At 43.5% G+C, this 24,663-nt stretch overlaps 2 protein-coding genes and 1 non-coding gene across 9 annotated transcripts in view; 1 reads left to right on the forward strand and 2 right to left on the reverse strand.

Annotated features, from left to right (window-relative positions):
• The window catches only part of mbnl3 (muscleblind-like splicing regulator 3), a 39,958-nt gene extending 22,998 nt beyond the window's left edge, over window positions 1–16,960 (reverse strand). The window contains exons 1-2 of one of the 6 annotated variants that reach the window (XM_054791710.1): window positions 16,579–16,960; window positions 6,293–7,138 (exon numbers count right to left, since the gene is read on the reverse strand). In XM_054791710.1, coding sequence (XP_054647685.1) covers window positions 6,293–6,466 — 174 coding nt within the window. In that variant the 5' untranslated portion in view covers window positions 6,467–7,138; window positions 16,579–16,960. Of the gene's footprint in view, window positions 1–6,292; window positions 7,139–7,222; window positions 10,946–16,578 lie in introns of those variants that run through there. The other 5 variants (XM_054791709.1, XM_054791705.1, XM_054791707.1 and 2 more) reach the window with 5 other exon arrangements.
• Window positions 16,961–18,009: 1,049 nt separating this feature from the next.
• Window positions 18,010–22,681, reverse strand: hs6st2 (heparan sulfate 6-O-sulfotransferase 2). 2 transcript variants are annotated; one of them, XM_054791963.1, is made up of 2 exons: window positions 21,790–22,681; window positions 18,010–19,744 (listed from the first exon to the last, which is right to left on the reverse strand). In XM_054791963.1, exons 1-2 carry the CDS (start codon window positions 22,344–22,346, stop codon window positions 18,922–18,924), a joined length of 1,380 nt encoding a protein of 459 aa, XP_054647938.1. In that variant the 5' UTR covers window positions 22,347–22,681; the 3' UTR covers window positions 18,010–18,921. The 2 variants fall into 2 exon arrangements, with proteins under 2 accessions (XP_054647938.1, XP_054647937.1); XM_054791962.1 differs by having other exon boundaries at window positions 18,011–19,747.
• Window positions 22,682–23,286: 605 nt separating this feature from the next.
• trnaf-gaa (transfer RNA phenylalanine (anticodon GAA)) lies at window positions 23,287–23,359 on the forward strand. The gene has a single exon. It is a non-coding gene; the product is annotated as a tRNA-Phe (tRNA).
• The last annotated feature ends 1,304 nt before the right edge of the window (window positions 23,360–24,663 follow it).

A 24,663-nucleotide genomic window follows, 5' to 3' on the forward strand; every position in this document is an offset into this window, starting at 1 on the left:
CAACCGCACAGTGAAGGTAATCTCACCTCATTGGAGCGTTTTTGTTTAATTATCTGAACTATTTTTAATGTTAGCAAATTTATAGGTATGACATCATAATTCCCTCATATCGGTTTGATAATTATCGTGCACCCCTAATAATAATAATAATAACACGGCTTACTGTTGGGGCCAGATCTCGCAACAGGAACAATAATCCCTAATAAAAACAAGGGCTTCTGTTGTTGCAGTAACCCACGCCAAGCTACAACTCAATTCTGAACCCCCGACATCACTTCCTGTCCGCCCGTGACTCAGCTCCCCTAGGGAACATAATTATAACGACACACATAAGCACGAGTCTTATCTAATCTTATCTAATCTCTACTATATTGGGTAATAGGAGTGTTAGGTGACTATAGGGGTGTTAGTTCATGTCTAGAGGGCTCTAATAATGTTAAAGTGCATTTAGAAGGTTGTCAACAGGTTTTTTATGCTCTAACTACAAAAATATTCCAATTATGAATGTTTCCTTTGGGAAACATTGTTTCACGTGCTCGTACAATTCGGTTTTATACGGACACTTTGGAGCGATCAATAACAAAACCCGAAGTTCTGCTGTACATGCAACTGCAATAAACTTATTATTATACAAAATTTGCTTTTAAACTGATGTAAATTAGAATATAATTTTAATTATTTGTTAGCATATAATGATTACAAATAAAATAATAAAAAATAATAATTACAAAATAATAAAATAATAAATAAAATAATATATAAAACACAAAAATAAATAAATAAATAAATAACAACTAAAATAACAAATAAATTAAATAACTAAATAAAGAAAGAAAATAATAACATAATAACTATATATATATATATATATACACAGTATATATATACATACACTGTATATATACAGGGTGTCCCAAAAAAAATGTATACACCTGATGCAACAGTCTGTCATGCCAAGTATTAGAGAAGACTTTGAAGATGAGGACTTTTATTTTCAGCAAGATGGGGCACGCCCACACTATCGAGACGTTAAATCCTTCCTTGATGAGATCTCGCCAAACAGGTGGATAGGAAGGAGGAGTTTTCGTTGAATACCCTCCGCGTTCACCAGATCTCACACCACTAGACTTTTTATGGGGATACCTAAAAGACAACGTCTACGCTATGAGAGCTGCAACAGTCGCTGAATTGAGAGCAGCCACTGAACGTGAATGCACGCAAATACCAAGGAAATTTTTTGTGATGTGTGCAACTCCATTGCTTCACGTTATCAGCAGTGTCTGGACCAGAACGGATGTCTGTTTGAGAATAGGCAGTGACAATACAATAAAATGATGTTTGTAAATTCTATTAGACTTTGAAAATTTAAAAATAAAGACCTAGTTTACAATTATTTAAGAATGTATAAATTTCTGTATAATATATATATATATATATATATATATATATATATATATATATATATATATATATATATATATATATATATACACACATAAATACTAATATATACTAAATATATATACATAAATACAAAAAATAATAAAATACTGAATAATAATAATAAACTAACTAAAACATTATAGTCATACAATAATATCATAATAAATATAATAATAAATTCATAATGTATAATAATAAAAAAATACAATTATTATTAAACATGATTAAAAATGTATGTTACCAAATATTTTGAATACATGCTATATATTTTTCCCCAGTTTTGGAATTTTCCACAGCGGCATGTAAGTTGAATAAACACTACTGGGACGAGATCAAGCTGGAGAAAGGAAACAGGCCGTCACGCACTGCCAATGAATCTTAATCTTTACCTGACAGTCTCACTTATTTTCTTTTGGCTTTCCACAAAAACAGTATTGATCCCTGATGTTTATCTTAACCTCATGCAACTTGTTTGTGTGTTTGTGTGTGTGTGCGTATAAACAAAGCACACATAAGAGTGCAATAGAATTCTGCTGGAGTGACGTGACCCACTAAGCACAATGAATCATGAACCCGACAATAATTCACTATCATTCAGCAGAGCCTACTTGAAACAAGTTTATCCGATCATCACAGTGACTCACTTTGTCACCTATCATGAACAAAGATGATGGTGTACATTCTGAAGTGAATCCAGGGATTCAGATCATTCATTTTCATTCTCAACTTGGTCAATACGTGCAGGGAGCTTCCTGGCTCCTAGTCTGAGTGTGTGCATGGAGGAAGAGTGAAGATGTTGGTGCAGGAGCACTGCAGGTCAGCAGGGGAGGAACTGCAGTCTCCCTTACCAAATAGTTTAACGACCTATTTTAGTTGGCCCATATTGTGTGTGATTACGTCACTGTGCACGGTTAAAATGGTGTGTTTTGTTGCTGCTGGCATTGTACAGCAGTTAACTTCTTTTTTCAGCTTGAATGACTGCTAGGAAGGCTAAAATGTTGCTCCAAACATTGCCTGCACAGTTAAAAATGGTGACGGTTTGACCCTGGAATGAATTACTTCTCATTGGAAAAACTATTTTTATGCACTCCTGATCAAAATGTTAAGACCTGTTGAAAAATGGCAAGAATGTACATTTTGCACTGTTGGAAGTTCTAAGTAGAGCTTCAAAATGCAAAAAAAAGAAATGGCAGTGAGACAAAAACTGTTTACAGTCAGCAATTTATTGCTAAGAAGAATTAAAGTGAAATAGGCTGTTCATCAAAAGTTGAAGAGCACGGCCCTTAAAAGGCAAAATGTTGGCAAAAATGTGGATTGAATGTGATGTAGTGTCAGGTGTTCACACTGTCATCATCTCTTGATGGCAAAGGCTTTCTCTCTTTGAAGGCAGTGGGATTGTTGAGCTGCATAAGCAAAGCCTCTCACAGCGCGCCATTGCTGCTGAGGCTGGATGCCGTAGGATAGTCATTTCAAACTTCTTCAAACATCCTGAGTCTTGTGGAACAAAAAAGTCAAGTGGTAATCCCCCCAAAAAAGTGAGCCGGACAATCCCGTTGGCTGTCCGTCAAGGCCATCCTCGGCCCAAATGAAGGTTGTTACTGGTGCCGAGTGCAGTCCAATAACCACCAGACACCATCTGCCAGAGAAGGCTTTTAAGAAGAATGAAGCTCTTCTTCAAGGCCACAAAATTGGGCGTTTGGAATTTGCAAGAGAGCACCAAACACGGGACATTGAAAGGTGGAAGGAAGTTTTATTCTCCCTTGACGGTCCTGATGGCTTCCAACGTTACTGGCATGACAAGGAGATCCCACCTGAGATGTTTTCCACACGACACCGTGGAGGGGGCGCCATCATGATCCTTCAAAGGAACAATGGAGTTTCGGGTTGTGCAGGGGCGTCAAACGGCAGCCGGCTATGTGGAGATGTTGCAGGGGGCATCCCTCATGACTGAAGGCCCTCGTCTGTGTGGTCATGACTGGCTTTTTCAACAGGACAACGCTGCACCTCACAAAGGACTTCTTCCAGAGGAATAAGATCACTCTTTTGGACCATCCTGCGTGTTCGCTCATCTAAGTCCAATGGAGAACATTTGGGGACGGATTTACAAAAATGGACATCAGTTCCAGACATTTCACTTTAATGCTTGTTTGCAATAAATTGTTGACTCAAAACATTTTTTGTCTCACTCCCATTTTGAAACTCTACTGAGAATGTCCGGCAGATCCAACAGGTAAAAGGTCAATTCTTGCAATTTTTCAATGAGTTAACATTGTGATCAGGCGTGTACCACCGTTGGGTTCAGGGTCCTATTCCATGTTAGAGAGATGTCACACTTGTCGTGTGAGACGACAGCAGCACTCAACCTAATAAGGTAAAAACTTGGCAAGAACCGTGCAGTCGCTTCAGAGCGACCAGACAGAGCTTGATAGAGAAGGAGCACGGCATGACAGCAGTTGGCTCAGACTGGGCAGCGAGAAGGGTGGCCATTAGGAGATAAAGCCATAAAATTAACAAAGAAGGGAGGGGCTGGGAAGAGGAGGGTGGTGGTTCTGGTGATGCTTCACTGCAAGGCTCTCCTATTTGGTCGTATAGTTTTATACTGCTGACCTTCAACTGTCAGTCGCTTCAAACAGTTACAAGTGGCCTTAAATGCATCATCCTGGCCTTTGTACAAAGCAGCAGGCCTCTTCCTGCCACCAGTGTGACCGATACCGAGGCAGACTGTTGCACTGTGCTAAAAACAGCCATGACACTCAGGAAGATCAAACTATCCAATGGGTACGCGCTCCTGCGCTGTTGCTAGGCCCCCCTCTACTCTCCCTCTCCATCTCCCTGCTGCTCTGGACGACATAACACAGAAAAATGGCCGAATAATAAATTCAATAAACAAGGAGAGAGCGGCCACAGGCTACGCTTGTACACAAAGCCACTTGTCTGGCTCCCACTTTTTTTTTTACAGCAGGAGGGTCGCTCGAGAGAAACATCTCGCAAAGCAACATGCGGTCATGGCGACAATAGTCTACTGTCATTTTTAGCACAATGCTTCATTGAAAGTCTAAACTCTTCCTGATGGCAGTAAAGCACCGCTTTCCCAGTGTTTGGGTTGGGGTTGAGTAGAAAGCGTGTGCGATCGCTGCAGTGTTGTCGGGGAAGCATTACCAACCAGCATGAGTGCTGGAAAAGGAAAACTGTCTACACGCGGTCGAATGGGAAAGCCTTTGCCACGATACTACATAAGTGAATTGTGCAAACGCTCTATGGACAAAAGTACTGCGACAACCTGACCATTCCACATACAGGAAGTGGGTCCACCTTTTCCTCGTTTACACTTGCACGCGCTTTGTCCCCGCAGTGGTACGCAATTTTGCGTGCCGATGAGGGCCGTCATTTCCAGCGTATAAGTCAGTGAGTAAACGGTAGCTCTTTCTTTGACAGGAGCCAATCACGAGGAGTGCGTGTGTCGCAAGTTTAAAAGTGCCCGGCCACGGGAGCGGCTCATCCCGCTGTACACTTTGGTTCTCCCGACCTTCGTGGACACACGGCGGCGGCTCACATAGAGTATCCAACATTAATGCGCCTTACCAAGCCACGGCGGGCGTAGCCGTAGGTGCCGTAGGAAGCCAGTACGCCTATCTTGCAATCGAAGCGAGTGGGCTTCACGAGCCTCATACGATGCCCACACACGGTACCTCCCCGGTGAGTGAAACGTACGACAGATCTAAAAAATACCGACAGAGGGCGAGCGGGAAGCACGTGGGTGTCACGAATTACTTGCGGCGTAAGTACGACACACTTGCAACCCCTCTGATACCCAACTTTCTCTACCTGCTGGCCACGGCCAACAAATTTCCCCAAAATTGCGGCACCCGTGCGTGTGTCACCTCCAGCCCCTTTATTTTGCACTTAGGACTACACTGTGTGCACAATTATTAGGCAAGCCAGTATTCTGGAGATTCTGCTACAGTGGTTTTTCAGCATTTGAGCAAAAATGAGCAGAGCCCTGCTAAAGGTAAGTCGGCACGATGCCGCGGCCACGTCATATGTCCATGCATTGATCCCATAGCCTGCGTATTAGTGTTGCGCAATGTGGCGTAAACCAAGCAAAATAGGAGTGTAAAGTTGTTATGATATGTCTAGAGGGCTCTAATGATGTTAACACCATATTTAGAAAGTCAGGTTTTCTATGCTCTAACTACAAAAATATTCAATTTATTAATATTGAGTCCTACTTCAAGGAAATTCACTTATCGTAGGTCGGGTCTGGAAGCAATTAACCGCGATAAACGAGGGAAGACTGTGTAAGTGATTGACCCTTGAAATGCACCCAAAAGACAAGACATAGATAGCTTAATAATAATAAGCTTAATAAATGGAATATTTTCATAGTTAGAACATAGAAAACCTGTATGACTTTCTAAATATGTTTTTTCACATTATTAGAGCCCTGTAAACATGACATAACACCCCTATAGTCACTTTTACATGCCTGTTATTCATTATTTACAACACTAATACGCAGGCCACAGGGTGAATGCAGGGACATAGGAGATGACTTACCTTACCTTTAGTTGGTTTCTGCTCATTTGGACTCAAATGCAGAGGAACCACCATAGTAGGATGCCCTGAAAGCGGTATTGGATTACATTGGATAGGAAATGAGCAGAACCCTGCTAAAGCTAAGTCGACACGATGCCGCAACTGGCAACGTTTGTGCCTAAAAGCTGGCACCATCTTAACTTAACTTAACTTAACTTAACTTAACAAATATTTTGCGGGCCCATGAGCCAAGGAACCCGATGTGTTCAAATAAACAAGAGATGTGGACAGAGAGGATAAGCGGCGCCGCTACCTTGAGGGAGTCGAAGCAGGCGATGACTCTGCCATTATCCACATGGCAGCTGCGGGAGGGGTGGGCAAACTTGCAGTCAGCGTCCGACCGCGAGCAGGTGCCTCTTTGGAACTCACGACATACCTCCAGGGTCAACCATTTGGTGTCCCGCCCCATGCTCATGCTGACAGCCATCACAGAGGAACACGAGAGCAGCAGCAGCGAAAGGAGTGGACGGAAAACTCTAGTCGGGGCTGACTAATGGTGATACACGGATTAAAAATGTCCAGGGGGAAAAAGAGTTTCCACGTCTCCTCAGCACGCAGAGGCCGTCCTTTTTGGTTGGTGTAGCTTGTTGGCTCTTCCTGGGAAAAGTGGCAGCTGAAGTTCTACTGTGCTGAGATAGCAAGGTTCAATGCAGGAGGCCAGCTCGATCCATGTAAAAAAAGCCACAAAAAGAAAAAAGCAAAGAGAGCAAGCCAACTCAATGTGGCATGGTGGATATGTTGCTAAGGGAGCCAGGCCTTGCGACCCTGCGCCGCTCTTACATTCACGTCAACATGGTCAAGGCTGCTAAGGCAGTCTGCCTGGAAACAAACGATTTCTGAATATCAAGATGATTTAGCAGGTTGGTGTCCTTGAAATGATAAGTTAGAGGACTTATCTTCTTAAAATGTAGCCTCCATTCAGTGCTAGCAGGCTCCGCTGTCGTCCTCCTCCAGCAGCAAAAAAAAAATAAAGTGGCAGATGACTCCTCACAGTAGGCACTTTGGAGTTCCACTTCCTCCTTTGCTGCTGTTTACTCCCCCCTCATCATTCTCCCGACCTCTCCTCTGGGTGCCCTTGTGGCGCTGTGCCTGGTGCCTGCTGGAAAAAGCACAAAAACACACAATCCTTGAGACATTTTGCAGCCTGTTGATGAGAAATGCGGCGGTAATCCCAAGCCAGGACCTTGTGTGGTGAGGCTGCAGGCAGGAGGAGGGAGGAGGGTGGTGGTGATGAGGACCACGAGGCAGGAAGGAGAAACAAGCGACAAACAAATACGGAGGGGAGTGGAGCATGGAAAGGGGGAGATATGTCTTGATTAAGTGATACAGCAGAGAGAGAGGGAGGGAAGGAGGGAGGATGGACAGAGACGTCACGTCAACTTCCTGGAGCAGACTAACTTGACATGAATCACACTGCAAGAGGCGGCGTCCTTGAAACGGCCACAGGGATGATTAACAACTACCACGCAGGCAGGCAGGCAGGCGGGCAGACACTCAACTAAAAGTGGGAGAGGACGGAATAGGGCGGAAAAGAGAAGAAGCTGCTGCAGCCTCCTCTGATGTGAGGCTGCAGCCAATCGGGCGCGCTTGCGCAGGGCCGGAAGCAGCGAGCGGACGGCCAATGGATGCGGCGGTTTCCCACAGCAGCTCCTCCCTCCGCAGAGCATGTCCTTGCCAGGTTTTTTTTTCTCCCCCCACTGGCAAAGCACAGTCATGGCCGAGGCACATGCTGCTTTTCAAACTGTACACAAGGACTCCAGAAGGCAGGTGAGGAGGAGAACGTGACAGTTGACATCATTCAAGTGTCTAAAAATGTTGAAATTTAAGTCCCACTTGAAATAGTAGGAAGTCATGGTGGACAGCGTGTGTATAAACAATAGGAGAGTAGAGACAGGAGGGGTAGAGATATCATCAGTCGCTGTGTCTGATGGTGGCAGACACAGACGAGGAAGCTGCAGGGGGGAAGAGTGTGAGGCAATGTGTGTGTGTGTGTGTGTGTGTGTGTGTGTGTGTGTGTGTGTGTGTGTGTGTGCAAGAGAGAGAGCATGCAGATAAGACAACCCAGAAGGAGAACACTGCAGTGGAGGCGGAGAAGGAGGGGGGAGGAAATTGAATTTGAACATCCAGCCTCTAAACACAAGAACAAAACCTCAAAAACAACTAGCACAAAGTAGCAAAGCCCCGCCAAACAGACCCTCCAGGGTCATATTAGGCTCACATGACACCATCACCACACCCGCTGCTGTGGAAGTCGCCAAACTGCACAGTCGACGCTTCTTGGACAACAACGTCGCAGGCAAAATGACCTTATGCTGCACTCTCGCAAATGACCTTCTGCATGCTGCGAAACCCGAACCTTCCAGCGCTGTGGTGCCACGTTAAGTGATGCCACTGCAGACCGTGGCTTCAATGTGACACGCCCTGTGGGGAATTAAAGCCCACTGCTAAGCTAGTAAAGCTAATAGCAAACTAAGTATACTCTATGCTAGGCACGCGCCGTATGAGATTCTGGCAGTATGATAACCTTGGGCAAAAATATCACGGTTTCAAAATTACAGCTCTAAAATGTGTTTTTTTTCTTTACTGAAAAGAAGAGGGGAAAAAAAGAGTGAATTTTAAGCGATATAATAGAACATGATGGAAGTGGAACATATGTATTTAAAATAAGAAAAAATAACTGGATTATTTGTAAATAAATAATAAATAAAACGTAGTTCTTAAAAGGAAAAGTGCACTTTTTTGGAATCCTTATGTGAGACATGAACACACGTCTCTTTTTTCTGTGCCTTCTGAAAACATAAAAACAGCTAAAAAGAGGAAGCTAAGAATGCACGTAATGGGATGCACCTATTCCTCCTACAAAGCTTTCTGAAAAAACCTCCAAAAAGTGCCAATACCGTTCCATTTACATAATGCGATTTGCATATGAACCAAGCTACAGCAACATTCTCATTATTATTGTTATTAACATTGTTATGCCCAAGAACTACGACACTGACGTAGTGACACCTCGCCACACCCACACCAGCAAGCTACTAGCCGGCTAACAACTAGCGTCACTACACACTCGCTCACAATGCCTCAGGCCACTAGCGGAAGGTAACGCTACATATTTTTGTTTTTGATTCTAGGTGTAGCGTTCCTTTCTTTTTTTTTCCTAACCCTGTCTTGTCCAGCCTTTAAGACAGATAGAATTGTTGCGTTCCTTTCTCCAGTATGTTGCTATGTGAAATCTATGCACCCAGGAAGGAAGTTCCCAAAATACTGGAAGTATGACATGTTATCATGAATGTACCTGTTACTACATGCTCACAGCATGGATAGAAAACCATAAAGCCTTGTTGGAGGTGTTTTAATAGCGGCCTTTCTAGGCGGAGTAGGTGTGTCCCATTACGCGCATTTATTAGATGCCTCTTTTTATTTTTAGATATTTTCAGAACGCACAGAAAAGAGAAAGACGTCTCATAAGGATTGAGGATGATGTTGGACTCATGCAGTGTATTAACAACATGACAAGACTCACGCCATATTGTACGCTAACCAAAGAATGCACGCAAACCATTTTTGACGTTAACCGAAAAACACGCTTGCTAACCGGGGCGGACGTTCACCGAGGTGCCACTGTACTCTCTGATCATCACCAAGAGTGACCAAAAATTGGACAAAAGTCAAAAAGGCAAAACCCAGTGCTCTAGCTGGCTGCGTCGCTTGTCAAAACTAAGCCATCGCAAAGCATTCGAGTCCGCTGTGAGTGTGAACTTTCTGCTGGATGCAACCTTGACAAACAGCCCTGCACATTCTTGGCTCGCAATAAAAGCTATAAACTCATTACAGGGCTGGTACACACTGTTATTTGTGTAATTAACCACTTTGTGTCGCAGGGGTGTTAAAAAAAATCATAATGATGCCTTCAAATACTTTGGACTAACAGATGAAAAAAAAAAAATCCCACAACTGTAAATTTCCATCACGCACCGGGAAGGAAATGCACCATGGGAACATTTGAGCATGCACGTCTGCAAAGTGAAAGTAACCTCTTTCACACTGCCTGCAGAAAAAACAGTGCTTTTCTACCTTTTCGGGTGGGAGGGAATTTTGGAAGCCACAAATTTACATCGCCTTAATCACAGCTGTCAAATGAATTAATCAGGATTAATCACCATTTGCCACGATGTGTGAAGTACGCCTACTTTTGCTGTATTTTATGAAGAGAAAGATAAATGAGCGGACACAATGATATGTATTTGTATGAGTTAACAGCTCCAAATGAACTGCCAATCTAACTCAAGCTAAAAGATAGCACACACTATTTTTTTTTAAATAGTAGCACAACATTTGAATCACACTAACAGTCGCATGAGCCATGAAGGGATGCGTTCAAAGACACCACGTAACTTAAGTTGAATTCCCATGTTTTGAGTGTACAGGTAGATGCGTTCTCTGGGACTTCCGAGCATACTTAAAGGCAGCAAATTGTACTTCTGCAGTAGGAGTTACGTTAGTGAGTGATAAAAATATTCGCTCACTGTTTTCTTTTGTCTTTCTGTTTATTTAGACCATGCATAATAAAGACGGGCGATTTTCGGAGTGTCAGTGAACGCACCTCACTGTCAGTGAGGAAGTGTCGCTTCCACAGACGTTTGTGAGTTGGCGATACACATATGGTAGAGGTGCACAATATCTTTTTTTTCAAACCGATACTGCTTCTCAAGACCGATATAGTACCGATAACCGAGAACTTTTTTTAATTTGCGCACACCTGGACGTAAGGACTCGAACAAATCAGGATTTGACCAACTGTACCTGTTGATGTGTCCTAATCAAACGACATTAGTACTACCACCACATCACGACTATCAGGAGAACCAGAGTATAGAGCGAGGGAGCCACCTGCTGTGGCCCAGCAAGGTGCACTGTATTCAAGCACCCGCTCCGAGCGCTCCTCTATCTATCTAACGTATATCTGTTGTGAAGCTAATGGATACAGCATCAGCAGTTAGCTTCTTGACGTGGCTGTAAACAACATTGTACAACTCCCGTAAGCAAACATCTGAGAAATACTTGCGATTGCCACGTCTGCCTGCCGCTATTTCTGCAGTTCTTTTACATTTCCGCTAACCTCCATACCTACAGATATGTGCCGTGTGTGGACTTGATGTCGAGCGGGCTCACCGCAGCAGCAGCTACCGGCACACGGGGCTCAAAGTATATAAACTCCGAACTCCTTCTCCTGGTGTGAAGTATTAACTACACAAGGCAGCAAATTCAGCAATACTTTGCGACTTTGGCGCTTAAAGGGCTATATCGGCTTTCATTATAGGAAAAAAAACGGGCCCGCCGATATTACTGGACATCCCTGCTAAAAATGTTAAGGTAGTTAATTAAATAACTTTGTTACCGCTGTCAACGCGCTATTTTTGACAGCCCTAGTTGAAAGCAATGCCACTGTCAGTCGCCAGTTGGACTCTGGAACACAACAACTCACCTGCCATTCTTTCCTACAGGAAAATCTGGATAAAACTGGCATAGTGTGCAAAGGTAGCTGTGCTAGCATGACAAGCCTGATTTGCCTGCTACAAGGATCGGAGAGGTAACATCAATGACCAGGTGATTGATTAAAAAGGACATGACCAATGATCTACAAATCATAAATAATCACCAATGTGCGTGAAAGCCGGTCTGGGAGGGCGGGAACAAAGTAATTAGGTTAAGTATAAGTAATCCTCTCAGCACCAGGTCTCATTCAATCAAATGCACACCTCACGCAGGGTGTTCAAGCAAAAGGAACAAATGATGAGGACTCTCAAAGCGCTGCGATGACTCATCTTAACTTGGCTGCAGAACAGAGGAGAGGCTCGCCGGTTTTCACTTGTTAGGAATCCATTCCATTTTCCTCCGCTTATTGTTAAGAATCATAAGATTTTATTGCCACATTGATAGCCTCTGCCAAGGACGCTATCTTTCCACTGCTGTTAGTCTACTTCATGATTTAAGTTAAAGGTCATCCCAAATTCTTAAACACCGATAAAGTGAGGAAATTAGAGACTGTCGAGTATTGACCGACTCGTTCAAAACTCAGAAGTTTTTTTACTGAACCGGGACCCGCGGGTATTCGTCTCTGTTAACTCATTCACTTGCCCCGCTGCCGAATATGTTACATATTGTTTGTGATTATGTTCTACAGGTGAACTGTAAATTCTCAAAAATGACATTTGTAGTTGATGGCGTCCAGCCATGACAAGCTAGCTCTCGCTGTACAGTCTTATTTACGGAAGTGACGCCATCACTCAGCCACACAAACGTAGCGGGGTACGAGACGGAGGATGTTTACAGTGATTATAGCCAAGGTTTGAGCCATGTGGCAATAGATTTCGAGGAGGGAGAAACACTTGGAGATGAAATAGAGAAGTTGCAGAACATGGACTGAAGCCTTAAGACATGCAGATGAAGATTGGTTGCCTTCAAAACACAGAATGGTAAGTGTAAATTACTCCAGAGTTGCTTGTCTTTCAAATGTTGTTTTCAAATCAGCTTCTTAATGAGCGTAAAGGGATCTTTATAGTCTGATTTATTTTAGATTTTGGCACCGTCGCCCCCCATGGTAAACATACATATGGCTGTGAAAAGATGTTTATATAACATGTATAACGCTTTGTAGCCTTGTCGCTACTCTGTTCTGTGGCAACTTTAATGTTGTTTTTCTTGTCTTTTTTTTCTGTGAATGCGAAATAGCATCCTTTTTAAAATGCGTTTATACCGCACATTCAAGCAAAATGCTTCTTATAAAGGTGTTGCTTCATAGCTGTCATCAGTCAAATGACCACTGCAAAGAACAGAACTCAAGGTAAGCGTCCATCTGTCTCTCGTTCTCTGCACTTGCTTCCTCCATTTTTGTCTTAAAGCTTCCTCTTTTGGAAAAGAAAAACTTACAGTGTCACTGAACATCCAGCAGCAACACAAGATTTTGTCACGACTACTATTTTGATGAAAAATACACTGAACTAAGTGGACCATCTACTGTACCTCGAGAAGCGTTTGTTTACTCTGCTTTAGCTGAGAGGTGTCACCCGCTCGTCATGCCTGGCGCCATCAACAATAAATGTCAACTTTCAAACAGTGAACAATGTAGAACATAATTACAAAACATATGTAACATATTTAAGAAAAGTTGATCAATCATGTCAGGGACCCTTTAAGGCCCTGCCCACACAAAAAAACATTCCTGAAATTTCTTTTTTTTTACGGGTTGAAAAAAAAAAGTATTTGTATGAAGAGGGCATGTCCAATGCTATGCTAGTGACATGTAGGAGGAACTGTAGTTGGTCAAATGTAAACAGTTATGGACACTAGCAACAGACCTATTGGGCCTTTAACATGTTCACTGATAATATTATTGACTGGGAACAAATACAAATGACATTACTATTATTGTTATTATTATTATTATTATTATATCAAGTTTGAGCAGACACAACTCTGTCACAAGTGTCTGTGTAGATCCTCAGTCATCCAGGTCATGCTAATGCGCCAAAGGTTGAATTGAGGCAACTGGACACTTCTTGTATTGTACAGGTCGGCGTGTCCTTAGACTTGCATGGCTTAATCTTTAAGACAAGCATCTTCAACCAACAGGAAGAGTCCAGTCGCCTCAATTCGACCTTTTGCGGACTCACAAAGGCAGCACAAGACAGCAGGAGCTCTACTCCTCGATTGGTGTCACAGCTCCACACCAAGTTGATGAAACCCAAGCAGCTGGTGTGCCGCTACGGAGGTCAGGAGAACGGGAGTATAGAGCGGGAGGAGCCACTTGGCATGGTCCAGCAAGGTGCGCTGTATTCGGGCACACGCTCCGAGTAGACGGTGTGACGTCACAGAGGTCTCTGACAAACCTTTTGCACTTTTAAAAAGCCGCAGCGCTGGCGTTTCAGGCCGCTGATAAGGTTTTCTGTGTCCTCGATGTTTTTCTTTCCCCCTCATCGCAAAGCATTTGTTACAACTAGCACGCGAAATGTCTTCCTGAGAAAGTGAATGTTTGTTTGCAAGTGAGGGGGAAGTTACGACAGGCCGTTAACGTCACACAGAAAAGGAGCGCCTGATTTGCTCACCTGCACGGGTAATCTCGCCTCATTGGAGCATCTTTTGAAATGATCGGTTATCTCAGCTTTTTTAATGTTATCGGATTTGTGGGTATGACGTCATAACACTCTCATATCGTGCACCCCTCGTATTTTTCACCGTTTTCTTCATTTCTGAGGGGGAAATGCATTTATCTACAGGGAGTGCAGAATTATTAGGCAAGTTGTATTTTTGAGGATTAATTTTATTATAGAACAACAAACATGTTCTTAATGAACCCAAAAGACTCATTAAAATCAAAGCTTTTTTAGTTTTAGCTATTTTAGAAGGATATCTGTGTGTGCAGGCGACTATAACTGTGCATATTATCAGGCAACTTAACAAAAACCAAATATATACCCATTTCAATTATTTATTTTCACCAGGGAAACCAATATAACAGCTCAACATTCACAAATATACATTCCTGACATTCAAAAACAAAACAAAAACGAATCAGTGACCAACATAGCCACCTTTCTTTGCAAGGACACTCAAAAGCCTGCCATCCATGGATTCTGTCAGTGTTGATCTGTTCACGATCACCATTGCATGCAGCAGCAACCGCAGCCTCCCAGACACTGTTCAGAGAGGTGTACTGTTTTCCCCCCTTGTAAATCTCACATTTGATGAGGGACCACAGGTTCTCTATGGGGTTCAGATCAGCTCAACCAGGAGGCCACGTCATTAGTTTTTCTTGTTTAAGACCCTTTCTTGCCAGCCACGCTGTGGAGTATTTGGATGCATGTGATGGATGCATGCATGCATTGTCCTGCATGAAAATCATGTTTTTCTTGAAGGATGCGGACTTCTTCCTGTACCACTGCTTGAAGAAGGTGTCTTCCGGAAACTGGCAGTAGGACTGGGAGTTGAGCTTGACTCCATCCTCAACCCACAAGCTTATCTTTGATGATACCAGCCCATACCATTACCCCACCTCCACCTTGCTGGCGTCTGAGTCGGACTAGAGCTCTCTGCCCTTTACCAACCCATCCATGGGCCCATCCATCTGGCCCATCAAGACTCACTCTCATTTCATCAGTCCATAAAACCTTAGAAAAATCTTGAGATATTTCTTGGCCCAGTCTTGACGTTTCAGCTTGTGTCTTGTTCAGTGGTGGTCGTTTTCCAGCCATTCTTACCTTGGCCATGTCTCTGAGTATTGCACACCTTGTGCTTTTGGGCACTCCAGTGATGTTGCAGCTCTGAAATATGGCAAAACTGGTGGCAAGTGGCATCTTGGCAGCTACACGCTCAACTTTTCTCAGTTCATGGGCAGTTATTTTGCACCTTGGTTTTTCCACACGCTTCTTGCGACCCTGTTGACTATTTTGAATGAAACGCTTGATTGTTTGATGATCACCCTTCAGAAGCTGCCAATTTTAAGAGTGCTGCATCCCTCTGCAAGATATCTCACTATTTTTGACTTTTCAAAGCCTGTCAAGTCCCTCTTCTGACCCATTTTGCCAAAGGAAAGGAAGTTGCCTAATAATTATGCACAGTAATAGTCGCCTGCACACACAGATATCCTTCTAAAATAGCTAAAACTAAAAAAGCCCCACTCCAACTTCCAAAAATATTCAGCTTTGATATTAATGAGTCTTTTGGGTTCATTAAGAACATGTTTGTTGTTCTATAATAAAATTAATCCTCAAAAATACAACTTGCCTAATAATTCTGCACTCCCTGTAATTGGAAATATTCCGGCATGTAGTGACAGTTGCCATCTGAGACGGTGTACAATTTTGCGCATTGCTCATCTTTGGCGTAGGTTGGCCATTCAGCAGTTGGCAGCATAGTTCAACACCATTCCAGGCCATAAATGTGTAGTTAATTAATAAAAGGTGTTTACAAGGGAAAAGGCTGCAGTATATGTGTCTGTGTGTGGTTGTCTGATCAGCTCTGTTGATATTCAGTCAAGAAAAAAACTAGATAGACTGGTGCAGAGTCCACAGCCCTGCGGGGAGAAGCATGAACTTGTCGTGACTGGTTTTATAGTTCAGTGAGCCAAGAGCATGGCGATACTTCCTTTGGGAATGTGTGTATGTGTAGGCAAGTTGTGGCAACACAAGTGTGACACGGTGGCTTGGGTGTTGTGACCCAAGGACACAAGGACAAGGCTGAATGAAAGCATCCGGACATAAGAGCCTGCAACCAGGAAGCAATCCGTAGGTGTTCTCCACCTCTGCAGGGCTGGAATGGATTTCAAGTCAAAAATTTCACATGGATTGTACTTTCCAGTATCAGTTATGACTGCTTAAACACCACCAGAAGCACCCCTAGTAACACACACAATAATAAAGCGTGTATCCTGTGGCAGCCAACAAGGAGCACGTCTGCAATGGCTTGACAGTAAAAAAAAAAAAAAAACAACCGTTGCTAGTTAATTGCATCACAACAGCAGCATGACGTGATCTTTCTTACCTGATCAGACGATGCAAATCAACGTGGGTGTAGGTATTCTTTTCCACGAAGACTCGATGCAACGTCGTCAACAGCCATGGTTGTTTACAGCGGACACGCCTTCAAGCCAGCCCGGAAGAACTGACTGTAGTGACGGCAAGCGCCAAAAACAAGCAAACGATAATAAAGGTCTGGTAGCTGCAATATGGGTTACAGGTATATTTTTTTTTCGTGCGTAGCAATGAATGATAGCAAGGCAGACGAACAGACTTCGAAAAAGGGAGGGGATAATGTTGAGGGAGGAGTTGAACAAGAGAGAGGGAGCGGATTTGGCCAGGGAACGTCAGTTGCAGAGGCAGAGTTCAAAGCCTTTCGATGAAAGTCACGATTGCCCTGAGGGCATCACAGGTGGATCCCCCCCAAAATGGATGGAGATTTCATCCACTTTTGGATGAAGTTTGCAAAATCGTGTACTAATGTCATAAAACAACAAAAAATATCCACCCGGAGGCCAGCCCGTTTCTGTCAGGCTAAATTGAAAAGTGGCGTTTGGAAAAACGGTAATTACAGGACTGTAACAATAAAAGATAACTTCTTATTGCCTGACAAATCTATTAAAATGAAATAGATATAAAACCTTAGATCTTTGATATATCTTTGATATAGTAAACGTTTTCTAGTTCTAAATTCCTACGTTTTGGTAGGAGGAATAGATGATTTTGTCAGGTACTTTCTACCGGCAGCAGCTAGCATGTTGCTTAATTCTATGTTTACTGCGCGGATCGATACTGAAATATCGATACTTCCGATACCAGCTCTTCATTCTCTAAAATCGATTCTCAAATTAAAACATGGATACTTGAGGTAACATTTTTCTGTTTAAAGAATGACCCATCATAAACGGCGCCATGTGTAAATTGTGAATAAAGTTTTCATTCTTATAATAGTTCGTAATAAGTCATCATTTATTTAAACGGTTTTAGCATTTACTTATTTTTTGTTTAAAATACCATTTTCAAATGTCTTATATGATTCTGTCCTCTGTTTTTTCTGTTGTTGTGTATTAGCTTAGCTATATTGAAATAGTGGTATGCAGTTTCACATCACTAACGTTTACATTACACTCCCATCCGTCATACACCTCTTCACAATAAAAGCCTACTTTACGGAGCCAGCAGCCAGAATTTAATTTCTCAGTCGTTATCCTTGTGCTGTGTAGTCGATATCCACAGCCAGTTGAGTCATCATAGTTGCTATCTATAAACGTTATTAGGGCTGTCAAAGTAGCAACGGTTAATTGCGTTAAAAAATGTTTGTTATTAATGCATGCGCATCATGTCGTCCCCACAGAGTTTGACGCTCTTTAATAACTTTATTCTGACCTGAGCACATCAACAGCTGTGTAATTTCAACATGTATCCTTATCTTTCTCTTCACAAAACACGTTACATAATTCACACATTTTACAGCCTTAGCTATTATGTTTTGGTATACAGTAGCTGATGAATGACGCTGCTGCCAGCTTGAGCTGAACTCCCTCTGCTGGTGCTTCCAGGGACCTACATTATAGAAAATAATCACATTTCCTTGAGTGCAAAGTATTTTTTTATATATATAAAAAGATACATAACATTCAGTTACTTTACAATACCAGTTACACTACACATTGAGGTATCCGTTTCCTGTTATAAAATAGCCACATTTGTAAATGTTTTCATTTCAGACACTTTGAACAACGTTGCTCTTGAACATAAAAAGTATTAGTTGTTCATCATAAAAAAATAAGGTAAGAAAGTGTTCCACTGCAATGACAAACGACTGGAAGGCCGTGTTCACAACTGAAAGGCAAAAAAATGTGTCAGTCGACGTGAAGATTATTGTCTGAGGATATCTCAAGATGAGTCAGAGCATCTTTTCTCCTCTGACAAGATGATTTCTGCCTGAATCGCTTTAGGATGCAACAGCTGCAATGTGTTCAATTTACTGATGGCGACGTCCATCGATCCCCACAAAGATTTAACATGAATCAGTTATCGTTTGCATAATGTGGTTCTTGGACATAAAATATAAATTAAATACACAAATAAAAGAAATGAACAATGGTCGGGTCAAACCTGCTACTGAGGAATAAATCACAGTATAATAAAATCACAGTAAGATTAGCAAAGATCAATAGCTATGATAGAACGACTGTGCTTGTCTCTGAATGACTATTGACAATTTACAATTATAAATAACAGAAATATTCTGTAAAGGTTACTGGTGCAGGTTGATATATTTTTCCTGACAAAGTGTTGTTTGTCAACTTTCTGCTCCACAATAACTAAAAGTAAGGCCTCTTTAAAACCTACACTACTGAAACGGTCATTTCCACTGCTCCACATTGTCCATGTAGTCCTCCATTGTGCCATTCTCATCCACTTCCCACCACACCGGCAGTAGCCCCTCAGACTCCACGCTGTCTTCATCAGACCTTTCTAGTGACTCAGCTACAACCAGGTGGCTGTCAGCCGCAGGGGGTGCCACTGTGGGTTTCTGCTGGCGTCCCTGCTTGGTTGCGAGTCTGCCGCGCAGCCGTCTCCTCTCTTGCTGCCGCCTCTCCCTGGCTTGCCTGCGCTCCTGTTGCCTCGCAAACTGGAAGCGCTGCAGGAAAAGGTCGCGGGCGTATTCGTAGAGCTCCACATCCCATCGGTTCAGCTGGCGGATTCGATGCTGCGTGTCGGCTGGGACGTCGACGCTGGAGGCCCGTGTGCCGTTGAGCTGGGTGAATGGCGCAATGAACTCCAAGTTGAAGGTGCGCTCAAACAGGTACTGCGTCTTGCGCTGGTACTCGGTCAGCCCGTAGAAGGCCATGCCGCGCAGGTTACGCTTAGCGCTCTCGAGGAGCACCGCCCAGCGCTGCTCCTCGCTCATGGCCGAGACGTTGTAGCAGCCCACCAGGATCAGGTCAGCCAGCATGCGTGTCTGACGGTTGTTGGCCAGGTTGTAAGGGCAGTCCATGAACTCCTGCAGGGTGCAACCTGACCAGTCGTCTCCCGGGTAGCAGCTGGGAAGTTCGGACAGCGTGGGGGAACGTCCGTCACACACGTGCAAGGAGGCCTTCCAGGTGGCGCCGCGTTGGACGTGACGCCACTCACTCAGGTAGCGTGACACCGGATCTCTCAGGATGGTTATGTAGTAATAGTTCCTACTGGAGAGGAACAATAGAACGTCAGGCCTGTATTTCAGATACGTAGCTAAGTGTTAGATGAGGTACCGTGCTGTATTCATTGTATTATCAATGCTAAAACGCTAATTAACCAGAAATGCACACCTGTAGACGCCATAATCAATGACTATTCGATGAACTGCAAAGTCGCCAGGTACGTGGTCAGCACAAGCCAATAGCTGTCGAGGTCACTAATTAGTGCCGGGTCAAAAAACATTGGCAGCCGTGGCTGTGGGCAACCTCCTGACTCAGTTTTGTATTGACGCCGCAAGATGTCAGTATCTGCATTTATCACGAGTGTCAACTTCGCCTACAGCTATATGTACCTCCGAATGCGCTTTAAAATGCCAAGCAGCTGTTGGCTCGGGTGATGCAATTGCCATGCTGTTTACAATTCATGCTTTTTTAAGACCAGGTGAAAAATAGCAAGAATGTACATTTTGCACTGTTGGATCTTAAGGAGGGCCGCACGGGTTCGATTCTCCCTTGGGGCATTTCTGTGTGGAATTTGCATGTTCTCCCCGTGTCCAGCTTCCTCCCACATTCCAAAAACTTGCAGGTGAGGTTAACTGGGTAACTGGTGACTCTAAATTGTCCATAGGTATGAATGTGAGTGTGAATGGTTGTTTGTCTATATGTGCCCTGCGATTGGCTGGTGACCAGTCCAGGGTGTACCCCGCCTGTCGCCCGAAGTCAGCTGGGATAGGCTCCAGCATGCCCCCACAACCCTAATGAGGAGAAGCGGTATAGAAAATGGATGGATCTTAAGGAGATTCTAAGTAGAGCTTCAAAATGCAAAAAGAGAGTGGGGAGTGGAGTGAGACATAAAAAAATGAGTAAGCAATTTATTGCAAAGAAACATTTGAGTGAAATAGGCTGTTCATCAAAAGTTGAAGAGCACAGCCTTTAAAAAGGCAAAATGTTGGTAAAAACGTGGATTAAATGTGATTTTCTCTCTTTGAACGAGTTGGGATTGTTGAGCTGCATCAACAAGCCCTCTCGCAGCGCGTCATTGCTGCTGAGGTCGGACGCCATAGGACAGTCATTTCAAACCTCTTCCAACATCCTGAGGCTCACGGAACAAAAAAGTCAAGTGGTAGACCCCAAAAGATGCCACTGGAGGACCCCACTGACTGTCAAGACACGGGACCATCCTCGGCCCAAAAGAAGGTTGTTACTGGTGCCGAGTGCAGTCCAATAATCAGACGCCATCTGCCAGGGAAGGCTTTTAAGAAGAAAAAAGCATGTTTGGAATTTGCAAGAGTGCACCAAACATGGGACATTGAAATGTGGAAGAACGTTTTATTCTCCCTTGACGGTCCTGATGGCTTCCAAAGTTACGGAGTTGTTTTCCACACGACACAGTAGAACATTTGGGGATGGATTTACAAAAATGCACATCAGTTCCAAACAGTGGATGTCCTCCTTGCAGCAACATTCCCACCAGCCTCCTGGAAACACTGGCATCAAGCAGGCCCAAACCCATTTTTTTCCTAATTAACAAGAATGGCAAAGCTACTCATCACTGACTCCTTTTTCCTACATTTAATTTTACGTTTTTTGTAGCTATGCTTTTAAACTTTCGATCAGCTGATGAATACCCTATTTCACTTTTGAATCACTACTTTGAACCTCCTTAAGATCTAACAGTGCAATTTTTCAGCTGGTCTTAAAATTTTGATCAGGACAAACTTGCATTGTTGCCGTATAACACAAAATTTGAGTGTGAATGCTGTCTTCAGCTTAGTATCTGTTGACCCTTAATTGGAATGGTTTTAGCATCTTTAATGTACAGAAATCATCGTTAACGTACAAAAGTATCCGATTGTCCTCGGTAGATAAAGTTTGGACACGCCTGCTTTTTACAATAGCTCTTAAAAAGAATAGAGTTAGAGTGCACTGCATCAGTCACAAGTATAGAAAGTCAAACGTATAAAACAGTACATGTGGTCTGCTCCATTTAACAGGAGAATCTGCATTTTGATTTCATTATCTCCAGATGCTTTCCATCATCCTTGGCCTACCTCAGCATGGCCTTTGGAGCTTCCCTCGAGTCCATACGTGACGGGACGCAGCTGGTCAACTCAGTCCAGTCCGCATGAAGGCCGCAGCTCCAGCCGGTGGAGAACCGTGAAAAGAGCCACGTCTCCTTCTTCCCTGGCCGGTAACAGGTGCACTTCTTCTGGCCAGCATGGCACTCACAGGGCCTCTCCAGCTGGATGTTCCTCACCAGGTGTCGACCAAACGTGGTGCCTCCGGTCTTTTGAATGTGCAGGAAGACAATGACATCGTCTCCTTTTATATTGAAGTCCACGGCGCGATTCAAGTCAGTTTGGGTGAAGTTGAAGCGGGGGATGAAGCGCACCAAGGCGCCGTCTTCTGCAATGTAAGGATCCCTTTGCTCTTGAATATCACCGGGAGACCCAGCGGCACCAGCCAAGTTGAACCAGGAGCCCAGCTGGTGGAGCACCTGGCACTCGGACCTGCTCGGACACACGTACTGGATCATGATGACGCCGAAGATCAGCGCCATGAGCACGACCACCAGGAGCCTGTGGTGGCTGCTGGACTTATCATCCATGTTCCCGGCGGTAACGAGATAACATCACTTGGGGAGGCAGCGTGGAAAGTGGATCCACTGGGAGGAACGTCCACTACAGCAAAACAAGAAGCATGCTAGCGCTGCTAGCTAGTTTGCTAACACTAGCTAGCCTTCTTGGACAAAAAACGCATGCTAGTGTAACTCTCGCCGGGTTACATTGAAGGTAAAGGAAGACAATGAAATCGTACAGGATAGTCGCTGTTCACATTGTGATGTTTGTTTCACAGGCAAGGCAACAGTCTTTGTTGTTGAATCAGAGCCTTTAGTCCACAGCCACCACCGACCAATTCTTGACCTTTCTTCCCAGAAGCCTCTACGCGATTTCGGCGTGAAATGACGTCATCGTTGTGTTTGCATTGGAACGCCCTCAAATCAAGTCGTGAAGACACAAGACGGACCCAACGACTATACACTAGAGTACATATTATATTTAGTTTCACAAAATTTCGTTTAATATATATGTATGTATACAGTAGGGTGTGAGATACAGAAAGTTAATAGTTTGGTTTCATTTCGTGCAGGGCTGTCCAATGTCTTGATGTGATTTATTTTTTTAGCCTCTTTACAAAATTAAATACATACAAATATCAAAGTGCCCCCCACATTCTTTTGATTTTTCAGCACATGGTCCTAGTTGGAAAAAGTTTGGACCGCTTTAGCGTTACGGTTTGGTATTTTTTCCATACAAAAAAATTCATGTAATGCCTGTATTAACATGTATTTTATTGAAATGACCAACGTGTGTTTCTCAAAAGTACAGTTTTAAAATTAAATGTATCTGGTGCAGCTATACCTGCCACCTGCCTCATTTTCTGCTGTGCAGTTAAGCAAAAACCGCATCTTTGTATACAACTGTATACACAGGTAACCGACATGAGATACATTTCGTGTAATACTGGCATCGCCCCAATCTCTTACCGCCGAAATAGCTCAGTTGGGAGAGCGTTAGACTGAAGATCTAAAGGTCCCTGGTTCGATCCCGGGTTTCGGCATTTTGATGTACCTACATACCTACGAGTCATTATTCTGACGGTGGTTTTGTGAATAACAGAATCAGTACACTTAATTGTTTCCGCGAGTCCAGTTCTGGTCGGATTTCCGTGATGAGCAACGTAGTTCCGCTTAGTTGCCGGGACATTTAAGTAAAGAGTTTGTCTTCTTAAAACAATATGTTCAAAAGAGTAACACATTTGCATCATAGAAATGCCTACTCGAAAAAATCAGACATCACAAATCGCTCGGCGCATACAAGTTACACTGGAGCACATCACACAGCTCTTCTTTCTTCTTGCTCAAGATAATGCGTGCAACACCTTCCAAAGTTAGCACCCTCAGGCAGCCCCCTATCGGTTGCGAAGAGTCCCTTTGGGGTCAATTTGAAATGTTAGCTATCATTGAATGTATAGCCTATCATAACCACACAATGACTCCCAAATTATTAGTCGGCTTGTTCAACAATGTCTATGCTCATTGGGACACATAGATGTTTTTTTTGTCTTTGAAACCACTTTGCTAACATGCTAGCTTCTGGTGATGTACTTAGATTTCGTGGTTAACCAAGAAATTTGTTTGACTTAAAATAAGCAGGGGTGTCACAAAACACAATATTGACTTCAAGAGGACGAGATGATATTTTAAGGAAGAACATTTGGAGAACTGGACAAACAAGATTTATTTAACTGAGTCATAGTCCAGTGACACACCGAGCGCAGGTTGGATTGCAAGGTTTCTAGTGTGTGTAAATGTGCGCTTCCAATCCTGCCTGGCCCACTGCCACTTCCATGGTATGCGTATTATCCACACAAGCAATGCCATCGTTCAGTCTGATTGGTTTCTGGCTGTCCTGTTCCTGCGAGACCTTCAGTGACACCCCTATGATGTGTTTTTCATAATTACAGTATATATCCTTTCACATGTTATTCCAATGTGAGGATGTTGGAATTTCCTTTGGAATCAACGAAGCCTCGTTTAAGTTGGCATGAGTGGTCTCCCAATGCTTATTGGACGCAGTCATTGGGGCCTCCACCTCCTATTTAGGACACTTTTTTCCTGCTTTTCAATGGCAGTCTGGAGCAACCGACAGCAGCCCACAATGGCAAGGCAGGAGCTGGTTCATGATGTCAAGGGAGTTGGGAGCACAGTCCGCATGGAAAGCATTAGTAAGACACTTGGCTGGAATGGAATGAGATCCTGCAGCGCCCGCGAGGTCGTCCTGCCCGAGAAGACACGTGTACAGACCCGTCTGAACGTTTGACAATCAACACCTGAATGACTCAGAAAAGGCTTGGGAGAATGT

The sequence above is a fragment of the Dunckerocampus dactyliophorus genome, chromosome 11 (genome assembly GCF_027744805.1).
Source record: "Dunckerocampus dactyliophorus isolate RoL2022-P2 chromosome 11, RoL_Ddac_1.1, whole genome shotgun sequence".
Taxonomy (NCBI): domain Eukaryota; kingdom Metazoa; phylum Chordata; class Actinopteri; order Syngnathiformes; family Syngnathidae; genus Dunckerocampus; species Dunckerocampus dactyliophorus.